The sequence below is a fragment of the Pezoporus flaviventris genome, unplaced genomic scaffold (assembly GCF_033815535.1).
Source record: "Pezoporus flaviventris isolate CSIRO_AGI_PZ_B2104156 unplaced genomic scaffold, CSIRO_AGI_Pfla_v1 ptg000049l, whole genome shotgun sequence".
Taxonomy (NCBI): Eukaryota; Metazoa; Chordata; class Aves; order Psittaciformes; family Psittacidae; genus Pezoporus; species Pezoporus flaviventris.
Genome location: NW_026892597.1, coordinates 2,712,303 through 2,733,225, shown reverse-complemented (window position 1 = coordinate 2,733,225; position 20,923 = coordinate 2,712,303). Strand labels below are relative to the sequence as shown.

The 20,923-nt window shown below is 57.1% G+C and overlaps 3 protein-coding genes across 3 annotated transcripts; 2 read left to right on the top strand and 1 right to left on the bottom strand.

The window, feature by feature from the left end:
- Positions 1-8,966: 8,966 nt before the first annotated feature.
- Positions 8,967-11,003, top strand: CIMAP1B (ciliary microtubule associated protein 1B). Its single transcript, XM_061468549.1, has 6 exons — positions 8,967-9,109; positions 9,229-9,432; positions 9,545-9,646; positions 10,274-10,395; positions 10,704-10,844; positions 10,921-11,003. The coding sequence occupies exons 1-6, from the start codon at positions 9,001-9,003 to the stop codon at positions 10,996-10,998; spliced, it is 756 nt and encodes a 251-aa protein (XP_061324533.1). The 5' UTR covers positions 8,967-9,000; the 3' UTR covers positions 10,999-11,003.
- Positions 11,004-12,120: 1,117 nt separating this feature from the next.
- LOC133277037 (protein SCO2 homolog, mitochondrial) lies at positions 12,121-12,809 on the top strand. The gene has a single exon (XM_061468548.1). The coding sequence runs from the start codon at positions 12,121-12,123 to the stop codon at positions 12,802-12,804; it is 684 nt and encodes a 227-aa protein (XP_061324532.1). The 3' UTR covers positions 12,805-12,809.
- A 1,006-nt stretch (positions 12,810-13,815) lies between these two features.
- NCAPH2 (non-SMC condensin II complex subunit H2) lies at positions 13,816-20,040 on the bottom strand. The gene is made up of 20 exons (XM_061468547.1): positions 19,826-20,040; positions 19,635-19,736; positions 19,052-19,107; positions 18,456-18,537; positions 18,282-18,350; positions 18,106-18,185; positions 17,653-17,786; positions 17,432-17,521; positions 16,546-16,640; positions 16,409-16,471; positions 16,226-16,292; positions 15,831-15,938; positions 15,523-15,576; positions 15,214-15,281; positions 15,054-15,123; positions 14,888-14,947; positions 14,683-14,735; positions 14,476-14,577; positions 14,110-14,259; positions 13,816-13,953 (listed from the first exon to the last, which is right to left on the bottom strand). The coding sequence occupies exons 1-20, from the start codon at positions 19,943-19,945 to the stop codon at positions 13,816-13,818; spliced, it is 1,761 nt and encodes a 586-aa protein (XP_061324531.1). The 5' UTR covers positions 19,946-20,040.
- Between the last annotated feature and the right edge of the window lie 883 nt (positions 20,041-20,923).

Genomic DNA, 20,923 nt, shown 5'->3' with positions numbered 1-20,923 from the left:
TCCATTTTCTTCACCAGGATGAAGTCCAGCGGGCCGCATTTAGTACATTCCCTTTCCCGAGAGTGTGCTAATTTCGATTCCTTTGCACGGATTTCCCCTCTGCAGATCCCTTTCATATTATTCTAGAGATCTCCTAATTCCTATTCCTCGGCCGGGCGCAGCGGAGTTGTTGATGGTGCGCGGTCACAGCTCGGAGTGAATGGTGTTTCTGCGATACCACAGCAACCTTGACGAGGACTCAACCATCTCTTCAACGGGGGCACAAAGCTTCAGCTACTGTCGATCGTGTCTTTTCCTTCCCCCCACCCCCCCGCTACCCCAACTCAGCCGAAACGCACCACAATCTGGGCTCGTTACGGCATCCTCCGGGAGCCACGGAAGAGCATCTTACAGCTCAGGCACTCTCTCCAATAAACTCCAAACAGGATCTGCATTCGAGATCCTGCTCCCCCCCCAAGAGGATCAATTCTGCCTGAGATAAACGGCTCGGGAAGAGAGCGCGGCGGCGAGGGCTCCGCAGCCGCCAGCGCAGCCCTGGGCAGGAGATGCGTCGGGATGCGCCCACCCGCCCTTGCCACGCGCGGAAACAATCACTGCGCCGTTATCAACGGTTCACGTGCGGTGCGCGGGGCTGCGGCCGTCACCACGCACACGCACGCGCACGCGCACGCACGCACGCACGCACGCACGCAAACGCGCTCTCGGGCACGCTCCCCGCACGGCAGCAAGCGCGTTACTGAGGGGGTTGCAGGCTAATTGCGCGGAGACATTACCGACAGGCCGGCCTCGGGGCAGCGGTGCTCGCAGCGGAAGCGCTCGTCGCCGCGGGGAGCGGCGGCCCCGCACAGCGGGCACGGGAGGGATATCACAGTATGCTAGAGATTGGAAGGGACCTCGAAAGATCATCTAGTCCAACCCCCCTGCCGGAGCAGGAACACCTAGATAAGGCTACACAGGAATGTGTCCAGGCGGGTTTTGAATGTCTCCAGGGAAGGAGACTCCACAACCTCCCTGGGCAGCCTGTTCCAGTGCTCCGTCACCCTCACTGAGAAGAAGTTTCTTCTCAAGAAGAGAAGAGCGAAGAGCGCTGGAGGGGGGCGGCCGGAGCACGGTACCGAACCGCCGCGGGGGGCTCGCGCTGCCGGGCTCCGTCCTTGCCCCGCGCAGCTGCCGCGCAAGGTGCGCGTGGTTCACTGCGGAGGGTGCGGAGGTGCTGGTTCCGCGGGGTCCGGGGAGGGGTGTGCGCGTGTGTGTGTGTACAGGTACGTGCACACGTGTGACCGGCCCTGCGGTGCGAGTGCGTCTGTGGGGGCCTGCCCGTGTTAGCGCACGTGTGGTGCCCAAGTGTGAGCTCGGGTGTGCGTGTGTTTGTACGCGCACGTGTGTCTGAGTGCGTGTGTCTCCGTGCTGCTTGTGCTGTGCTGGACGGAGCTGCACGTGCACCTGTGGTGCATGTGAGTGTGCGCGTTCGTGTGTGTGCCTCTGCTTGTTATTCTGTGCACGAGAGTGCGCGTGTGCGTGCCTGCATCCGAGCGTGAGAGTGCATGGGTCCGCGAGTGCATGTCTGCGTGCATTTTGGACGTGCATCTGTGTGCGTGTGTTCTTACACGTTAGTGTGTGCCTCTGTACGTGCTTATGTCATGCTTTCGTGTTGCATCACCATGTGTATGTGCTCATTGACACAGTTTTGCATGCGTGTGCATATGGTGCACAAGTCTGCATGTTGTGTGAGTGCATGGGTATAATCTGAAGTAAATTGTGCATGAACTTGAGTGTGTGAGCCGGGAAGTTCTGGCAGGCAATTGCAAAGCCTGGGGCTGTACGATGGTACACAGGTTTGCTTTTCCCCATGCTGAACAGTGCGGGTGTTTTTTGTGTGTGCATGGAGTGCCTTTGGGGAAAGGTATGTCCTGGTTAGGAACTGTTTTCAATGGGTGGGGATGTGAGGAGAGGTTTTCTATATATGTGTAGGTGCATATGTGAATTTGTATGAACATATGTTTATATAAATAATATATACATGCAGTAGTACCATAGTATCATTAGAAGTAGTACCTAAAGAATCTAGAAAGGTAAAGATTTGTGTTTACACCAAGAGCTCAATGCAGAGGAGGACGTTTGCATAGCGAAGAGTCTTCTCCCTTGTGGGTGTAGGGGTGAGCAGTGTGTGTCTTCCACTTCTTACACCCATGCCCTGTTTTAGTGAGGCTGACAGCATTTAGTTGAGTGTGGCCCCACATATGGCTGATGGAACTCGTCTCTGGAGCTGTAAGACTGTGTGTAGCTGGCATGAGAGCAGAGTATCTTTAGCTGCAAGGTCTGACAGTAACCAGCCCCATTGGATCCATGCAGGTTTGTTTACTGGGAAGAAGCAAAGGTACGCATTTCATGGCCTCGTGAATTGTTTACAGCCCTCTCTTGCAGACACTTAAGTCCTGGAGTGTGACTGCTGTAATTGAAACTTGGGGAGCCTGTTGGCTTCCTCTGCAGTGGCTCAGAAATGTGATTCCACAAGTGATAGCAGCCTTGTGCTGGTGTTAAGGGCCTTGCCACGTTAGGATCAACCTTTTCGACAAAATTTAAGTGTTTCCTGTCTTAGGTTATGTGGGATGGGTGAAAACATCTAACAATATTCTGTTCAGAACCTGCCTGCCCTATCCATTAAAAGAATTCCAATATATCTCTCTTTACTATATGCATGGGTTTACATTTATGCACGCATGAGTGTAGCTGAATCCATTTTGCAAGAGTGATTGAAAACTGAAGGACTTGTGCTTTCAGAATAGGACAAATGTCCTCACTTCTAGTATTCACTGCTTTTTATGTGATTGGAATAAAGTTCTGCCCTTATTCGCACAAGAACACTTCCCAGCTCTGGAACTCAGAATTTCCTTGGGGTAAGTACTTATCAGTCATAAAGGATAAGAAGCAGATATTGAAGACCTAGACTTTTTTTCATTATAATTTCTAATCCATGCATTGCATTGGTCAGTACTTCAATGCCTAACTTACTTAGGAGTCTTATTCTAATGCTGCTACAAGTCTTGTCTCTTTGACATCCAGTACGATTTACTCTGTGAGTTACCTGTATTACTTATGAAAATGAAATTTTGGCTCATCAGTTAGATGTTCAGTGTGAATGAAGAAATGTTTATAGTTAAAAGTGGGATGCCCAACAAATGTTGGTGGACAAATTCTTGCTATTTTTCAAAGACCTTTATGTTTCCATGTAATTTAGATGCATTTTAAAAATAGCACTTCAGCTACTAAGGCAAATTTTAGGCATATCTGATAGGATTGATTTGGATTTCTTTATAGAACACCCCCAACCTCAAACAGATCAACTCCTCAAATGCTGTAGTGTTGCATTTTTATTGTGCTTGTTTTATTGTTACAGCATCCCATAACCTTTTGAATGATTCTGCATTCAACCTGTAGATTATCCTGTTTCATATTCATATAATGTCCTCCCTCTTACTGCTCCCTTCTTCCCTTCCCCCCTCCCATCTTTTTGCCTTTCTTCTCTCATTCCTTTTTTCCCCTTTCTCTTTCATTCTTGTGCTCTTGCTCTGTTTTCCTTCCTCGCTTTGTCTGTCTCCCCCCCTTGTCTCATTCTTTCTTACCCTCTTTTTTTTTTTCCTCTTTCTTCTTTCTCCTGTCTCTCTTTGAACCCTCTTTTGGCATGGTCATTATTGATCATTTGGGTACTAGTCAAGGATGGAAGTGACTTGGCAAGGACCATTAAGTCAATCACTATGATTAAATACTCCCAAGAATTTTAAAATATGCTGAAATCAGAAATGAGTAGGCACTTAAATGCCTGACCTGTTAGGCACATGAATATCAGCATTGTTAGTGGAAAATGGGTATCAGAGACCTGAGAGTAATGGTGTTCCTTCATGGTAATATTGTTAGATGTTTCATAGGTAAACTGTGATGCTGTGATGTCTTAATTATAGTATCTGCACACAGGCACTCTTGTCTCAGAACATCCAAGAAATAAATACACCAAATGGAATAATGTATTATTATCGGTATTCACATTTCCCACCCTCACAGTTCCCTGTTCACTTTGCCAAGGCAGATCAAATTTAAGTTTTGGTAACTACATTGCAAATTCCTCCTACATTTTCAACTGCATTTGTTATTCCTCATTCACTGTCATATGCTTTTGTGTAAGATAGCTGTATTTTATTAAATAACTCCTACATTTCACCCCGGGTAACTTCACTCTAATTGTAGATAGACTGATTGCTCTGCTTTAAAAAATGCATGGGGTGACAAATAACACTGTGAATAATACGATACATAGTGCTTGCAAGCACAGACAGCGTATGTAGGCATGTTTAAAGCATATAGGAGTAATATTTAAACATGTGTATTTGACTTAGGATACAAATCTCTTTCACTCATATCACACAATTATTTTGAACATCCTGACCTTGTGCAGAATGTAGAATTTTCTGAATTCCCATAATTTAGTCCATCTGGTTATAAACCCAAGTGTGATTGTTGAACCTAACTGTGATTGTTAAACCTGAACTGCCTGCTCGTCTTTCAGTGGGCCCTAACGTTGTTCTCTTACTTTGAAGATACAAAGTAAGAGCATGTTACAGATATACACTCCAAAACTTCAGTTTTCCCCCACTTTTCAAACTGCCTTGGAGTCTTTCAGGGGACACCACTGTGCTATCCCCAGATAGGTGGCACTTCATTCCTTACCTCTGTTTTCTCAGACCAGAATAGTTTTACTGGTGTGAAACAGATAATGAGGTTTGTAGGGGAAAGAGTGAGGTAGCGATCATTCCACAGATGCTGGGGTGCAGCCATGTGATGATGTTACTGCCACATATTCACAGTACAGAATACAGCCAAAGTATGAAGATCAAGTATAATACAACCCAAGCGAAGATGCAGTAAAGCAAATACAGGGATGGAAGTAGCTGGAGGGGAAAGGTGCCATAATACCCATATCCTATTGACTACATTTGAAGTTAAGTGAGAAAACTCAATTAACTTGGACGGTATTACCCCAAGGGTTTAAAAACAGTCCAACGATTGTTGGAAATCAGTTAGCACAAGAACTAGAATCATGGAAGCCTCCCACTCAGATGAGGACTCTGTTGCAGTACGTGGATGACCTTTTAATTGCCACAGAAGCAAAGGAAGAATGTGTCCAGTGGATGGTGGGATTACTGAATTTCCTGGGACTGAATGGTTATCGGGTATCCAAACAAAAGGCCCAACTAATTCAAACCTGTCTCCTACTTAGGTTATAAAGTAACAGGAGGACAGAGAGAACTTGGAATCGCTAGAAGTCATTTGCCAAACTCCACAACCGTTGACCATCAAGGAGCTCCAGGCATTCCTGGGAATGACTGTATGGCGCAGACTTTAGATCCATGAGTATGGTGTTCTGGTAAGACTGTTATAAGGAAACCCTCCCTCTTTGGAATGGACTGATTCAGCAGAGGGGGCTTTTAGAAACTCAAAACCAGAGCTAATGAGACCTCCAGCTCTGGGACTTCCAGATGTAAACAAACCCTTTTGGCTATATTCTGATGAAAACCAGGGAATAGCTCTGGGGGTCCTTGCTCAGAAACTAGGACCCTATAAAAGGACAGTGGCATAACGAGAGCCCTGGAATTGGCTAAAGACAAAATGATAAATATTTGGACTGATCCTAAGTATGCATTTGGTGTGGTACATGCACATGGTGCCATCTGGAAAGAACGAGGACTTTTGAACAGACAAGGGAAACAGATTAAACATGCTATAGAAACTGCTGTTCAGCTACCTGAGGAAGTAACTATTATGTATTGTAGAGGGGCATCAACAAGGTGACCCTAATAAGAAAATTGGAAATAATTTGGCCAATTTTGAAGCCAAACGAGCAGCTGAACAACCTAAAATCATGTCCTTAATCCCTGATAGCAAACTAACAATTGAGAAATCTAAACGTAGATATTCAAAAGAGGATAAAAAGTTGACTGAAGATCTGAAAAGACAGGAAACGAAGAGGGCTGGGTTCAGATACCTGATGGGCAAATTGTAATTCCCTATAATCAACTCTGGAAGCTAGTTCAGGAGGAACATAATAAAACTCATGGGGTAGTAACTCTTTGTATATAAATCATAGGAAGGAATCTATACACCATAGTTCAATTAGTGACAAAACAATGTCAGCTCTGTCTTAAGAATAATCCTAAAACTGTAAAATAGGAATCCAATTGAGACAATTGGCAGAGGAAGTTATCCAGGACAGCAGTGGCAAATAGATTTTTGTGAATTACTGAGTAAAGGAGGTTATTGATATTTGTTGGCATTAAACAGAATATTAGGGACAAGAGCGACAGGTTTGGATTATCCAATTCACCCTTTCAGATCTGGAGACTGGGTTTAAGAATATTATACCTGTGTACAAAGAATTGCCACAGGTGTAGGTCACCATTCAAATTGCAATCACACTATTAATATAGATGGTACCGTAGTTCAGTGGTGGCCTGTTCCTGAAGGGAAAGGATGGTATTGGTTATGTGGAGAAAATGCTCGTAAGACTCTACCCCAGCTGGAAGGGGGTATGCACCTTAGGTGCTGTGGTACCCAATCTTACTATTATTGGCTTCACATTGGCTTGGAGTTTGTTCCACAAACAATGGTTCTTATATAGATCAAAGTGGCAGAATTGAAACAGATCTGGAAGAAATTTGGAAACAAATATTTCATGAAGTGACCAAGCATGATACCTCTTGGGCTTTTGCAGAAATATGGAAAAGTTAACTTCATGGTTACCTAATCTCTCCTGGTTGAGGCAACTGGTTGCAGAAATCTTAATACCAGTTGTTTTAACACTGATTACTTGTGGCATGATACACTGTTCTTTTTGGTGTTGTAAAAGGTCCGTAATTGATTATGAAGATTGGAAAAGACAGAAGGTTAGACAACAAGTTGAAAGTGATAAATACCTTGCCAGAATTCCTGAGTAAAATGGAGTTATATAGCAAAAGAATTTGCAAAGGTAAAAGAAAGGGGGGGACTTGATATAAGGAAAGCGAGTGCCTGGAAAACATAGGGTTAAGAAACTTTTAGCTTAACTTAGGTCTTAAGATAGAGAAAAGTGTTTGTGTTGTAAGTCTGCGGTGTGACAACAGAATTTAGTAGTCTTACTAACAAGAGTGAATTATTTCTTTCCATCCGTCTCATGAGTGACCATCCTTCTAATTATCAGTTAGTTTGGAGACGGTGACTCCTGAACATCAGCTAGCTTGGGATACTCCTTGTCTGCCCATCCCGGTCTGCTTGCAGTGAATTTTGTATGAAGGTCACACTGTCCTAAATCTTTGCCAGCTATCAGAAACTTACAGATCTGGCCGGTTTCAGCTGGTTTTGTGATTACTGGGGCATCCAACTGTGCCAAAGGTGAAAAGTGCACCATGAGGAAGACTACTTACTTCATCTTGAAGAACCCTGCCCATGACCATCAGAGGGCAGTGCACAAGTGCCAAAAGGGAGGAGACTTATGATAATGAGTACCTAAACTAATTGTAATATCCCCTCCCAACTCTCAGGAACCTAATGAATATGCATGTTTGTGTATAATAAATATCTGCTTGCTTAACCCCTCGGTGTGTGAGTTAGGATGAGAGATCCCCCTTGCACCCGGCGCCGTAATGAACATACCTGCTTTATAACTCTACCTGAGTTGTAGAGTCTGATTTCATGCTTCAGGGGTGCCGGGGGTGTGTCCCCCACCCTCACAGGCATGCTGAGGGCAGGCCAAGGCCTGGAAGGGCTTGTGCTTGCGCCTATCCAGTGCCTGCTCCAGCCCCAGCTCCACCATGTAGTCATTGGCCTGCAGGGGACAAGGGAACACTGGGGTCCGGGGTGTGGGGGGGACAGTGGGGGGCACAGAGAGCCCTGGAACAAAAGCAGTGCCAGAAGCACTGGAGCTGCAGCTTTCACTTATCAATATCTTCCTTCCCAAAGGTGGCATCAGCATCTCTCCCATCCTGACCCAGGGAGCTGGGCAGCTTCTCCTGCCTGCACCAGGGAGCAGAAAACAGGATCAACATCAGCGAATCCTGGAATGGTTTGGGTTGGAAGAGACCTTAAAAGTTCCTCCAGTTCCAACCCCCCTGCCATGGGCAGGGACACCTTCCACTAGAGCAGCTTGCTCCAAGCCCCTGTGTCCAACCTGGCCTTGAACACTGCCAGGGATGGGGCAGCCACAGCTTCTCTGGGCACCCTGTGCCAGTGCCTCAGCACCCTCACAGGGAAGAGCTTCTGCCTTATCTCCAACCTGAACTTCCCCTCTTTCTGTTTGAACCCATCACCCCTTGTCCTATCAGTACAGTCCCTGGAGAAGGATCCCTCCCCAGCATCCTTGTATGCCCCTTCAGACCCTGGAAGCTGCTCTGAGGTCTCCACACAGCTTCTCTTTTCCAGACTGAACAGCCCCAATGTTTTCCTCATCCCCACATACATTGCCAGGTCTTATACCCATGTACATCCCCATCTATGTTCCCGTGTCCTTGTACCCCCTCTTCGTGCTCTGTGCTGCCCAGTGTTTTGTTGTGCCGGTGCCCCGGTAACCGGGGGAGGAGAGAGGCTGAAGCTGGACTGTGCAGGGTGAGGGGCTGCCCAGGGACCTGCACCCGGGATGGGGGACCCCTGGTATCGGGGTGCATTCATGGGGGGCTGGATCCGTAGTGTCCTGGGGTCTGTGTCCATGGGGTGCTGGGTGTACCCCCGGGGTGCTGACCAGCGGGATTCCAGGGGCTGCAGAATCTCAGAACTCCCGTCCATTGTGATACCGGTGACACGGTGCCCATGCCAACCGCTGCCGCTGTTGCGGGGCTGCAGAGCCTCGTGTCCCTGCCTGTGAGAGGCACCCGTGTCCCGCAGGCTCTGGTACCGTGTCCCGCAGGATCCGGTGCCGTGTCCCGTGTCCCGCAGACTCAGGTGCTGGCTGAGGTGGGCGCTCCCTGCGCAGTGTCCCCCATGTCGGACGGCCCCTGGATGGGCAGCTGGAGGCCCCACCGCCCGCGGGGCCCCATCGCCGCCCTCTACACGAGCCCCGGCCCCAAGTACGGGCTCCCGAGCGGCGTCGGTGAGTGCGGCTGCGGGGGCTGAGGGGGATGTGGGGACCGGGGGGATGCGGGGGTGGGGGGGTGTCTGTGGGGTTGCGGTGCTTGGGGTCCCGCCACCGCCCCCGTGCCGGCCCCGCAGGTTTCTACGAGCACGACCCGTCCCGGGAGCGCGCCCCCGCCTTCAGCTTCGGGCTGCGGGTGCAGGCGCGGCCGCAGGAGCGCTCCCCGGGCCCCGGGTACCTGCTGCCGCCGGGCACCACCGCCAGGGGCCGCGCCGGGCCCCCCGCGTACTCCATCTGCAGCCGCCCGCGGGAGCCGCTGCCCTTCAACACCCCCGGCCCAGGTGAGACCCCCCCGGCCCCTCCATGGGCGCGGAGGGGCAGGGCCCCCCCCCCCCCCCCCCCACGGGCCGGGCCGTGGCCCCGCGCTGAGCACCCCCCCCTCCCCGCCCGCAGCCCGGTACCGGCCGGAGCGCGCCGGGAGGGTCGCGTTCCCCACGGCCCCCGCCTGCTCCATGAGCTCCCGCACCCGGCACGGGGCCGAGCAGCAGACACCGGGTGAGAGCGGCACCGTCAGCGGGGTGGGAGCCAATCGTTACCCCTTGGGATGGGACGGGGCGGGGCGGGACGGGACGGGACGGGACGGGACGGGACGGGACGGGATGGGATGGGATGGGATGGGACGGGACGGGACGGGATGGGATGGGACGGGATGGGATGGGACGGGATGGGATGGGATGGGACGGGATGGGATGGGACGGGATGGGATGGGATGGGACGGGATGGGACGGGACGGGACGGGACGGGACGGGACGGGATGGGATGGGATGGGATGGGACGGGACGGAACGGGACGGGACGGGATGGGATGGGACGGGGCCCCTATAATCTCTCATGGGATGGAATGGGTTGTGATAGGGCTCCCATGATCCCCCATGGGATGGATGGGGTGGGATTCCCTATGGGATGGGATAAGATTGGACCCCCATGATCCCCATGGGATGGGATGGGATCCCCCATGGGATGGGACCCTGATGATCCCCTGGGAGCCCCCTCATCCCTGAACTAGACCCCATGATCCCCCCGGGAGGGGATGGACCCCCCTCCCCCTTCCCCACAGGTTGGGCTGGTCCCTCCCTCCTGGGGGGGTGTCACCCCCCCTCTCCCCAATGACCCCTGTCCTCAGGCCCCGCTGCCTATCACCTGCCCCCCATGCTGGGCCCACACGTTGTGAGCAAGACCTCGGCACCCAGCTACTCCGTGTCAGGGCGCAGCACCATCGGCACCTTCTGCCAGGACCTGTGCAAGGTGGGGCAGAGAATCAGGTGGATGGGGGCCTGGGGGGCAAAGGGAGTCAGGGAGCCAAGGGTCCAGGGGGGAGGATGCTGAGGGGCTGGGGGGTGAGGGGCTGGGTACCAGGGGTCAGGGTTGTGGGAGGGTGATGGTGCTGGGGGTCAGGGCACCGGGTGCTGGGTACCAGGGGTCAGGGTACTGGGGGATCAGGATCTTGGGCTACTGGGGCATCAGGGTGGTGGGGATGAGGGTGCTGGGGCTCAGGGTGCTGGGTGCGGTGCCGGTGCTGATACCCGGCTCATGTCCCCCTGCCGTGCCCACAGACACCGGGGCCGTGCCAGTACCGCAGGGTGGACACGGACGTGTACAAGCACCGAGCACCGCGGTTCTCGATGCGGGCGCGGAACGTGCTGCCGGGGGACACCACCACCAAACCGGGCCCTGGCGCGTACAGTCCCCAGCAGGTCAGCAGGGACCCCTGTGGGGAGATATGGGGGGACACGGGCCAGAGCCCCCCCATCACCGTGTCCCCCCCTGCAGAGCCGGCCCCAGGGAGTGACCTTTGGCATCCGCCACTCCGAGTACCTGACGCCGCTCATCGTGGATGTGCCCGACTAGAGCCTGCGGCAGGCCGGAGCCGGGAACGGGCTCCAGGCGGGAAGGGGGGCTCCGGCTGGGAACAGGCTGTGTTCAGAGTCACCCCCGGGCTCCTTCTGTGTTCCCTGCGCCGCCCCCTGCGCCCTGTGCTGGGCAGAGCCACCTGCACGCTGCGGGTGCTCTGTTCCCATCCCCGTTCCCGTTCCCACCCCGTGCCCTGCTCTGCTGGAGGAGGCCCTGGAGAGGCCACGGGAAGAGGGGCTGAGCTCTGGCTCAGCATTATGGCTCCATAACCTCATAGTCCCACAGCACCGTAACCCCATAGCCCCATAACCTCATAGCCCCATAACCTCATAGCCCCATAACCTCATAGTCCCACAGCACCAGAACCCCACAGCCCCATAACCCCATAAACTCATAGCCCCAAAACCTCATAGCCCCATAACCTCATAGCCCCATAACCTCATAGTCCCACAGCACCAGAACCCCACAGCCCCATAACCCCATAAACTCATAGCCCCAAAACCTCATAGCCCCATAGCCTCATAGTCCCACAGCACTGTAACCCCATAGCTCCACAGCTCCATGGCTCTATAACCCCACAGCCCCACACCCCATGGCCCCATAGTGCCATGGCCCCCATGAACCCAATGAATCCCATCCTCTATGACCCCCAATGACCCCATGTCATCCATGACCCCATAATACCAACGACCCCCTGACCTCGCTGACCCTCCATAACTCCCTGCCCCCCATGACCCCGATGATCCCGGATGACCTCGTTGTCCCCGCCCCCCCCGTTGCCGCCCCGCGTGCGGAGGTGCCGCCAGGGGGCGCTCCGCCGGTCCTCCCGCCACTAGGGGGCGCTGCCGCGCGTGATGACCTCCCCCCCCCCTTGGCGGGTGCGCCCGCCCGGCGAAGCCCCGCCCCGGGACTTCCGGTTCCGGGTGCGTCCCGCGCTGACCAGCGCGGGCGGGACGCGGCTCACCGGGGACAGAGGTCAAAGGTCAGCCGGGGGGCGGGGCCTGGACCGGGAGGAAGGCGGGGGAGGGGAGGGGGGGTGTCAGAGGCCATTTGGGGTAAAGAGAGGCGATGATGGGGTCACAGGTCACGTGCGCGTCAGGGTCAGAGGTCAGCCCCGCCATGCTGCGCTCGCTGCTCTCCCGCCTGCGCCGCCCGGAGCCGCGGCCGCTCCCGCTGTGGCAGCGCGCGCTGGTGGCGGGGGCGGGCGCGGGGGCGGCGGCGGGCGCGTGGCTGTGGCTGCGGCAGCGGCGGGAGCGGCAGCGGCAGCGGCGGCGCCGGGAGGCGCTGCGGGAGCTGGCGCTGGCCCAGGGCGACTTCGCGCTGCGGGACCAGAGCGGGGCCGCCCGCGCCAAGAGCGACTTCCGCGGGCAGTGGGTGCTGCTCTACTTCGGGTTCACGCACTGCCCCGACGTGTGCCCCGCCGCGCTGGAGCGCCTCAGCCGGGCCGTGGCCGCGCTGGAGCGGGACCCGGCGCTGCCGCCGCTGCAGCCGCTCTTCGTCACCGTGGACCCCGAGCGCGACGACGAGGCGGCGCTGCAGCGGTACCTGCGCGACTTCCACCCGCGCCTGCTGGGGCTGACCGGCACCGCCGAGGAGGTGCGCGCCGCCGCCGCCGCCTTCCGCGTGTACGCCAGCGCCGGGCCCCGCGACGCCGACGGGGACTACATCGTGGACCACAGCGTCCTCATCTACCTCCTGGGCCCCGACGGGCTCTTCCTCGACTGCTACGGCAGCAGCAAGAGCGCCGAGGAGCTGGAGCGCAGCGTGCGCAGGCACATGCACACCTACCAGCCCCTGCAATAAAGCACCTGCAGCGCGCGTGTGAGTGCTTTGGGGGGGGGGGCTGACACCCCCTGTGGCAGCGGGGAGTGGGGCACGGGGCACCCTGGCAGCCCCCCAGGGTGCAGTTATGGGGGGGGGGAACATGGACCCTGATGGCTCCTGTGGTGGGACCATGGGATTGGGACCAGAACAGCCCCAACACCCGTGTGGCAGTGGGGAGTGAGGGAGACACAGAGCCTCACACCTCCTGCTATGGCAGGTGTAGGGATGGGGGACACCAACATCCCCAATGTCTTTTGGGGTGGTGGGAACCAGGATAAGGGGCCCCCCAACATCCCCCATGGTGACCCCAGCACCCGCCACAGTAGCAGGAACTGGGGTAACATGGACCCTGACACCACCTGCAGTGGCAGAGACCAGGGTGGGGGACCCTGACACCCCGCAGTGGCTCCCATGGTGGTGGGAACCAGGAGATGGGACTCTGATACCCCTAAAAGCAGTAGATCCTGGGTGAGGGGGACCCCAACTCCCCCTGATGCCTCCTTTGGCAGTGGGTATGGGCAGTAAGAGCCCCGATACCCCCACCGAACCCTCCAGGTGCATCCCCAGGGGTTGGGGTCTGTCCCCGCAGAGCAGCAGAGCTGGTCATTGTATCAAAACCGGGTTTATTGCCGTGGGGAAGGGGAGTGAGGGGACATAGGGGGGTTTGGGAGCACATGGAGGGAACTGAGGTCATGTGGGGGTGGAAGTACATAAGGGGGGAGTTGGGGATAAACAGGATGGGTCTGGGAGTACAAAAGGGGCACTGGGCATGAGTAAGAAGGGGTTGAGGACACATGAGGGGCTTTAGGGGTACAAAAGGGGCTGTTTGGGGCTATGAAGACAATACAGAAGGGGGAGGGCTGGGGTATGAAGGGGGGAGGCAAAGGAGTGTTGGGGTACAAAATGGGTATTGGGGGATTACAAAGGGGCTTGGAGGAGGGGTTGGTGGTAGGTGGAGGGGTTGGGGTGCCCGGGGAGTATCCCTCTCCTTCACGGGCATGCTGAGGGCAGGTGGAAGGCCTGGAAGCGCTCGTGCGCCTGCTGGTGCGTGAGCAGCCGGAGCCTCAGCGTGTCCAGTGCCTGCTCCAGCCCCGGCTCCTGCGCCAGCTCCACCACGTAGTCATTGGCCTGCAAGGGACGGGGGAACGCTGAGGTCTGGGGTGGCACAGGGAGCCCCGGAACACCCCCAGCACCCCCGGTCCCATTCATGCCCCCTCTGGCACTGAGGAGCTGCGGGCCCAGGGCACTCACAGCCCCCCATGGCACAGCCCCCCCCGCACTCACCAGCTGCAGCGCCGCCATCAGGTACCGGCTCACCTCGGCCGGGGGCCGCCCCGCCACGAGCCGTGCGAATGAGCGCCAGTGCCCGAGGGCGCCGCAGCCCTGCACCAGCGCCTGCCCATAGCCACGGACATCCAGAGCCTGGCGGGACTCCTGCGGGGGCAGCGGTCAGCGAGTGGGAAACAGGAAAAGAGGAGAGGAGAAAGGGAAAAAAGGGGGACAAGGGAGAGAAAATGGAGGGGGAAAAAGAGGAAAGAGTGGGAAGGGGGAAGGAAAAGCAGGGGAGGGAAAGTGAGAAGGGGGTTAGGAAAGGGGGGATAGAAAAGGAGAGGCAGGAAAGAGCCGTCCCAGCCCCTCCTATATCCCTGCCTGCTCCTGCAGCAGTGGCACCATCCGCTCCTCCCAGCACTGCACACGCTGTGACAGCTCTGTCTCCTGCACATAGCGCTGCGACTCCACCATGAACAGCTCCTGGGGGGCACGGGGAGGGTTGGGGTGCATGGGGACAGCAGGCGGGGTGGGGGCACCCCACAGCTTCCAGCACCTGCACTGCCTCCCCCCCCCCCCGGCACCTACCACGTTCCTGCGCACCAGCTCCTCGTAGCACAGAGAGTTGGAGGGACGGGGATCTGCAGGGGGGACAGCGGCAGTGAGGGCACATGGGGACATGCAGAGGGACAGGTCTGAGCACGGACACACACACAGGGACAGGGACATGGCCAACGATGGACAGACAGAGGGACAGGGGATGCAACCCCCCCCACCAGGGCCATGCACTCACTGGGGGCTCCTTCCTCCAGCTCCTCCAGGGCCTCAATGTCCTCGTGCTCCCCAAAGTCACCTATGAGGAGGGAGTGTGCTCAGTGACCTCCCCAGGCCCTGTCACAGCGGGATGGGGCCCCCCATAGGGGTGGGACAGGGACTGGGGGGGTCTCGGGGTGCAGCACCTTCTTCATCGTCCTCAGCCCCTCGCTCCTCCTCCAGCAGCTCCGGCTCCTCTTCAGGCTGCAGTGGCTCCTGCAGGGAACAGGCCTGAGCCCCCACCCCGGGGGTACAAGGCAGGATACCCCCAGCCCAGCACACCCCCCCCCCTCCAGCCCCACTCACCCTGGGCTGCAGCTTCCTTTGCACTGCCACCCGCTCCTTCATCTGCTTCCAGTAGAGCACCTCCAGGTCTGCAGCAGGACAGGGGCAGGGCAGCACCTCTGCACCCTGGGGGGGGGGGGGCCTGCCCTTCCAGCTCTCCCCCATCAAGGCACAGGGTGGCCACTGGTGCCATCCCAGGCTCCACTCACAGTTTTGGGGTGCAGGGTCCCCTCTGCCCTGGCTCTGTCCCCCCAAGAGAACGGCGCAGAAGCTGGGGGGGTGAGAGCCACAGGCAGGACACAGAGCGTATTCCCCAGCCCCACTACTCACCGGCAAAGGTCGGGCCGTTCCTCTTGGCTCTCCTGCCATCCGAGACGTTGTTGTCTGGGGGAACCACAGGGTTGAAGATCCCACCAGCCAAAGGTGCCCATTCCCACCAGGAGAACTGGGATCCCAGAGGAAGAACCCCCCCCCCAGGACAGCAGCACCGACACCTCTGCCACCACCACAGACCCCACACGGGGCTGTGGCCTCCAGAGCCACGTCCAAGGTGTCGTGTTGAGGTCCCCCCGTGGGGCTCAGCTGACCCTTCCCGTTGGATCCTGGCCGGATCCCATGGGACACGCTGCGGTACTCACAGGCCATGGCAAACCACTTCATGAAGTTCTGGAGCTTCCGGGGGGATTTCCTCTTGCGCTTCCCCCCCACCATGTCCTCCAGGCCCAGCGGCACCAGGAACGGTCTTCCTGGGAGTGGGAAGGGTCAGACTGGCCCTGGGCGCTGCCGGGAATGCTGGAGGGTGGCTCCAGCCTCGGCCCTTGGCACAGCCCCTCTGGGCACCATGGGGCCAGCAGAGACCCGTCGAGGATCCGGGAATGCCGAGGGACAAGCAGGTGGGAAAAGGTGCCGGGATAAACCCACTGTGGCTCCAGGGATGCCGAAGGACAAGAGGATGGGGAATGGAACCAGGATGAGCGGGTGCTGCACAGACAGAGCCAGGGCAGCAGCCCTGTCCTCAGCTCCCATCACGTACCTTTCCTTAGGGGTTTGTCCTCGGAGTCTGCGAAGGGATCAAGACTTTGCCACGGATCCAGCAGCTCCTGCAGGGAGTGGGTGCTGATGCATCCACAGCTCCCTGGGGCACCCTGGGAAGGGCTGGGACATCCCAGGGCTTCCCGGTGTCCCACAGCCCCAGGACGCTTCAGGTCCCCCTTACCTTGACATGGGTCTGGGGGAGCTGGGCAGGGGCTCGCTCCCGCAGCGCGTATCCTGGGGTGCTCTGGCAGGGACAGGATGAGCCGGATGAGCCGAGGCTCCGGTGAGGAGCGTGGCGCTGTCCCAGCCCTCACCTACCCGCTGTGATTCCATGTGTTTGGCACCACCCGGAGCCAGCACCGCGGCATCCTCCTGCATGGGATCATCTCCACCAGCACCATCATCCTCCAGTCCTGCATGGGAATGAGCCAGGATTCCCTGTTTCCCAAGGAGCACCCCAGGGGCTTCATGGAGGCACGGCAGCTGTGGCACGGATGGATACGCAGGCAGGACACATGGGCTAGACATGACACATGGACGTGACACATGGATGCATGGGCAGGACAGGCAGACGCCAGCAAAACCACAGGGACAGCCTGCGCCAGGTTCAGCAGCAGCAGTCACTTTTCTCTTTCCCAGTAGCTGGTGAAGGGCTGTGTTTGGGCTTTAGCCATGGGTTTAGCTGCTGCTCAGTAGCACTTACCCTGACTTTTCAGTCTCGTGCTCTGCAGCGAGGAGGGGCATGGGAAGCCGGGAGGAAGCAGGGATAGGACACCTGCCCCAAACTAGCTAAAAGGGTATTCTGTACCACAGCACGTCATGCTTGGGATGGAAACTGGGGGGAATCACCTGGAAGGCCCAGATCACTGCTCGGGTTGGGCTGGGTATCGGTCAGCGGGTGCTGAGCGGTCGTGTTCTCTCCCCTTGTTATTTCCCTTGTCATTATTACTACTGGTGGTAGCAGCAGTGGTTTGTGTTATACCTTAGTTACTGGACTGCTCTTATCTCAACCCATGGGAGTTACATTCTCTCCATTTTCCTCCCCATCCCTCCAGGAGCACGGAGGGGGAAGAAGCGGGGGGGAGTGAGCGAGTGGCTGCATGATTCTGAGCTAGCGGCTGGGCTAAACCACGACACACGTGGACACAGTGAGCAGGACCCAGGGACAGACACACGGGCAGGACACAGGGCCCTGGGATCTCACCTCCCTCCTCAGAGAAGCTCAGTGCCCGGACAGGAACCTCTGCACCGCTGCTGCTGCTGTTGTTGCTGCTGCTGGGGACACCGGCTGGAGCTGCCGCGGGTGACAACGGCCACAGGTCACCGGCAGTGGCCCTGGCACCGGAGCCACCAGCGCAGGGTTGCCCAGGGCAGCCTCCCTGCGGGCAGGAGCATCCCGCTCCGTGCCCTGTACCCAAACCATACCTGGGGCAGGGCCAGGGCTCTGGGGGTGGGCTGGGGACAGCCCCGCCAGCTCCAGCAGGAACGCTCCGGATTTGTGCGGGGTACACACGTTCATCCTGAAATCCTTGCGGCTCGCCAAGACCTCCCCCTTGCAGCTGCGGGCAGAGCCCCATCAGGGACCCCAAAGCAGCCTGCGGGAGGGGATGGCCCCAGCAGGGGGGCCACAGCCCCGGCCTTCCCAACAGTCCTTCCCAGCTCAGTCCTGCTGGGATCTCCCAGCCCAGCCCTGGCTCATCCCTTCCCCCCCCCCCCCCCCCATAGCCTACCTGCACCACAGGCAGCTCCCAGCCTCCAGAATCATCCCTCCCAGTTTAGGTGGGAAGGCAGCAGTTCCCTGGTTGAGGCATAGGGAAAGGCCAGCCCCACCACGGGGACACACAGGTAAAGCCACAGGAGTGGCTAAGGGAATCTCACCTGAGCAGGGGGTTGTCTCTCTTCTCATCGTCTTCTGGTGGGACCAAGGACATGGGGGTTGAAGGAATGATGCTCACGGGCTACAGAGGCAAACAGGTGGGTTGAGGGCACCTCGGGATTCATCCTAGGAAACCCCAGCACAGGGAGGGAGAGCAAAGGAGGGGAATGGCTCCTACGTTGGACTGGTGATCCTTCATGTCCACATTGGCCTGGCTGGTGTCCTTGATGTCATCCAGGGAGAGGAACTGCAGAGAGAGACCCACATGTGGTCACTTGTCTGTCTGTGGGGCCACGAGGACACAGGGGTGGGATGGACCCAGCACCAGAGGCACTGGAGCTGCAGCTCTCACCTTCTCATCAATATCTTCCTCCCCAAAGGTGGCATCGGCGTCTCTCCCATCTGGACCCAGGGAGCTGGGCAGCTTCTCCTGCCTGGATCAGGGAGCAGAAAACAGGATCAACATCAGGGAATCCTGGAATGGTTTGGGTTGGAAGGGACCTTAAAGTTCCTCCAGTTCCAGGGACACCTTCCACTAGAGCAGCTTGCTCCAAGCCCCTGTGTCCAACCTGGCCTTGAACACTGCCAGGGGTGGGGCAGCCACAGCTTCTCTGGGCACCCTGTGCCAGCACCTCAGCACCCTCACAGGGAAGAGCTTCTGCCTAAGAGCTCATCTCAATCTCCCCCCTGGCAGGTTAAAGCCATTCCCCTTGGCCTGTACTGAGAGCAGGCAGGAAAACCACAGGATGGTGGCACTGGACGTGCACATGGGGACAATCATGGCCCCAGGTTCTGGGGTTCATCCCACTGGGGACATTTCTTGCAGCCCCCCCAAAGTGCTTTGCATGGGCTCAAGACCAACCCTGCAAGAGGCATGTTTGGGTTTGTAACACAACGATCGCTGAGGGGCAGCAGGGTAGGAGGAGCCGGCACTGCAGCCCTACTTACTTCTTGTTGGAGATGTAGTCAAGCGTCTGGTACACCAGTGAGTAGAGATACTCCACCTAGGGAGGAAAACAACCAGGCTCAGGAGAGGGAGGAAGCAGCTCCCAGAAGAGCTGGTATGAGGGGAACAACCACCCTCCTCTGATCCCCAGTGCTTGGGTTCTGGCTCACCTTGTTCTTCTTTTCCCTGTTTCTTCCCTTCTGAGGCCAGGTTTGGGCAAGCTGGGACCTGGTGTCCCTCCCCATGGCAAGGGATTGGAGCTGGATGAGCTTTAAGGTCCCTTCAACCCAAACCAGTCTGTGACTCATGATTTTATGACATCTGTAGTCCTCAACAGGAGGATCTCCCTTATCCCTTTGGATTTTTGGTGTCTATACACATTATTCCGGTCCAGTGCTGTATAAATCACTTTAATCCAACCCCATATAAATCATCACCAATTCTGACATGATCTCTTCTGTACATCACAGAGTGGACCTGGCCATGGAATTCCATTCAATCCCACACTTAGCAGCACTCACATCCCTGGCAGACTCTCGGAGCCACCCCTGACACCCAGCTCCCCCATCACCACCAGCTCCTCACCTTCCTGCTGTAGACACAGGCGGATCCCTGAATGAGCAGCGCCGCCTCCATGAAGTTCATGGTGGTTCTCCCATTGTCGAAGGAAATGCAGACGTTCTCCAGCTGCCGGGAACAGGAGTGATGGCAGTGGGGAGCGGGGGGGGGGGGGGGGGGTTGGGATGGACCAGGGCAGGACCCCCCCATCACCTCACCTCCTCCAGGTACTCGCTGAGCTGTGCGGCCACGTCCACCTCCCAGTTCTTGGTGAGGTCGCGGATGGGCTGCAGGAGGTGCACGAAGCGGGACTCCAGCTCCCGCCTGGTGGGGGGCATCTTCTGAGCTCTGAACGGGGTTAACCCCTGCTGTTAGCAGCCGGTGATCCCACAGGTGGCATCGGAGAGGGGAAGGTCACAGAGAGCAGCTGATGGAAACCTGAAACAGAAACCTGGAGTTGAACAGAACCATGCAGCGAACACACATCATGGAACCAACTGGGTTGGCAAAGAGCTTCAGATCAAACAGTCCAACCATTCCCCAGCACTGCCAAGGCCACCACTGCCCCATGGCACTGACGCCTCATCTCCACGCTGTGTGAACACTTGCAGGGACGGTGACTGCAGCCCTGCCCTGGGCAGCCTGTTCCAATGCCTGAGCACCCTCTGGGGCAGGAATTGTTCCTCAGCTCCATCTAAACCTGCCCTGGTGCAGCTTGAGGTTGGTTCCTCTTGTCCCATCCCTTGTTCCCTGGGAGCAGAGCCCAGCCCCTCCTGGCTCCATCCTCCTGTCAGGCTCTTGTAGGGAGCCATCAGGTCCCCCCTGAGCCTTCTCTTCTCTACACTGAACCCCCCAGGTCCCTCAGCCCTTCCCCATCACACTTGTGCTCCAGGCCCTGCACCAGCTCCACTGCCCTTCTTTGGCCCCTCTCCAGCACCTCAATGTCTCGTTTCGTACAATCCCAGCCTGGTTTGTGTTGAAAAGGACCTTAAAGCTCCTCTGGTTCCAACCCCTGCCACGGGCAGGGACCCCTTCCACTAGAGCAGCTTGCTCCAAGCCCCTGTGTCCAACCTGGCCTTGAACACTGCCAGGGATGGGGCAGCCACAGCCTCTCCGGGCACCCCATTACTTGCATTGTGAGGCCCGGGGCTGAGCTCTGAGCTCTCTTCAGCCCCACAGGAGCCGCACACGCGGAGCAGCCCCTCAGGACCCGGAACGGAGCAGTGAACATCAACTCCTCCCCACCCCGGTGCAGCCGCAGCTCAGCGGGACCCGGCAGCTGGGTCCCATCAACCTCCTGGTCCCCGGGCACGGTC

What these genes read in the sequence shown, in the direction of transcription:
- CIMAP1B (XM_061468549.1), top strand. Translation starts at nt 9,001, where the DNA reads ATGTCGGACGGCCCCTGGATGGGCAGCTGGAGGCCCCACCGCCCGCGG. An exon ending in CGGGCTCCCGAGCGGCGTCG is followed by an intron (nt 9,110 to 9,228) that starts GTGAGTGCGGCT and finishes CCGGCCCCGCAG; the next exon opens with GTTTCTACGAGCACGACCCG. An exon ending in CTTCAACACCCCCGGCCCAG is followed by an intron (nt 9,433 to 9,544) that starts GTGAGACCCCCC and finishes CCCCGCCCGCAG; the next exon opens with CCCGGTACCGGCCGGAGCGC.
- NCAPH2 (XM_061468547.1), bottom strand. Translation starts at nt 19,945, where the DNA reads ATGCCCCCCACCAGGCGGGAGCTGGAGTCCCGCTTCGTGCACCTCCTG. An exon ending in AAAGGAAGCTGCAGCCCAGG is followed by an intron (nt 15,124 to 15,213) that starts GTGAGTGGGGCT and finishes TGTTCCCTGCAG; the next exon opens with GAGCCACTGCAGCCTGAAGA. An exon ending in GGCTGAGGACGATGAAGAAG is followed by an intron (nt 14,948 to 15,053) that starts GTGCTGCACCCC and finishes CCCTCCTCATAG; the next exon opens with GTGACTTTGGGGAGCACGAG.
- LOC133277037 (XM_061468548.1), top strand. Translation starts at nt 12,121, where the DNA reads ATGCTGCGCTCGCTGCTCTCCCGCCTGCGCCGCCCGGAGCCGCGGCCG.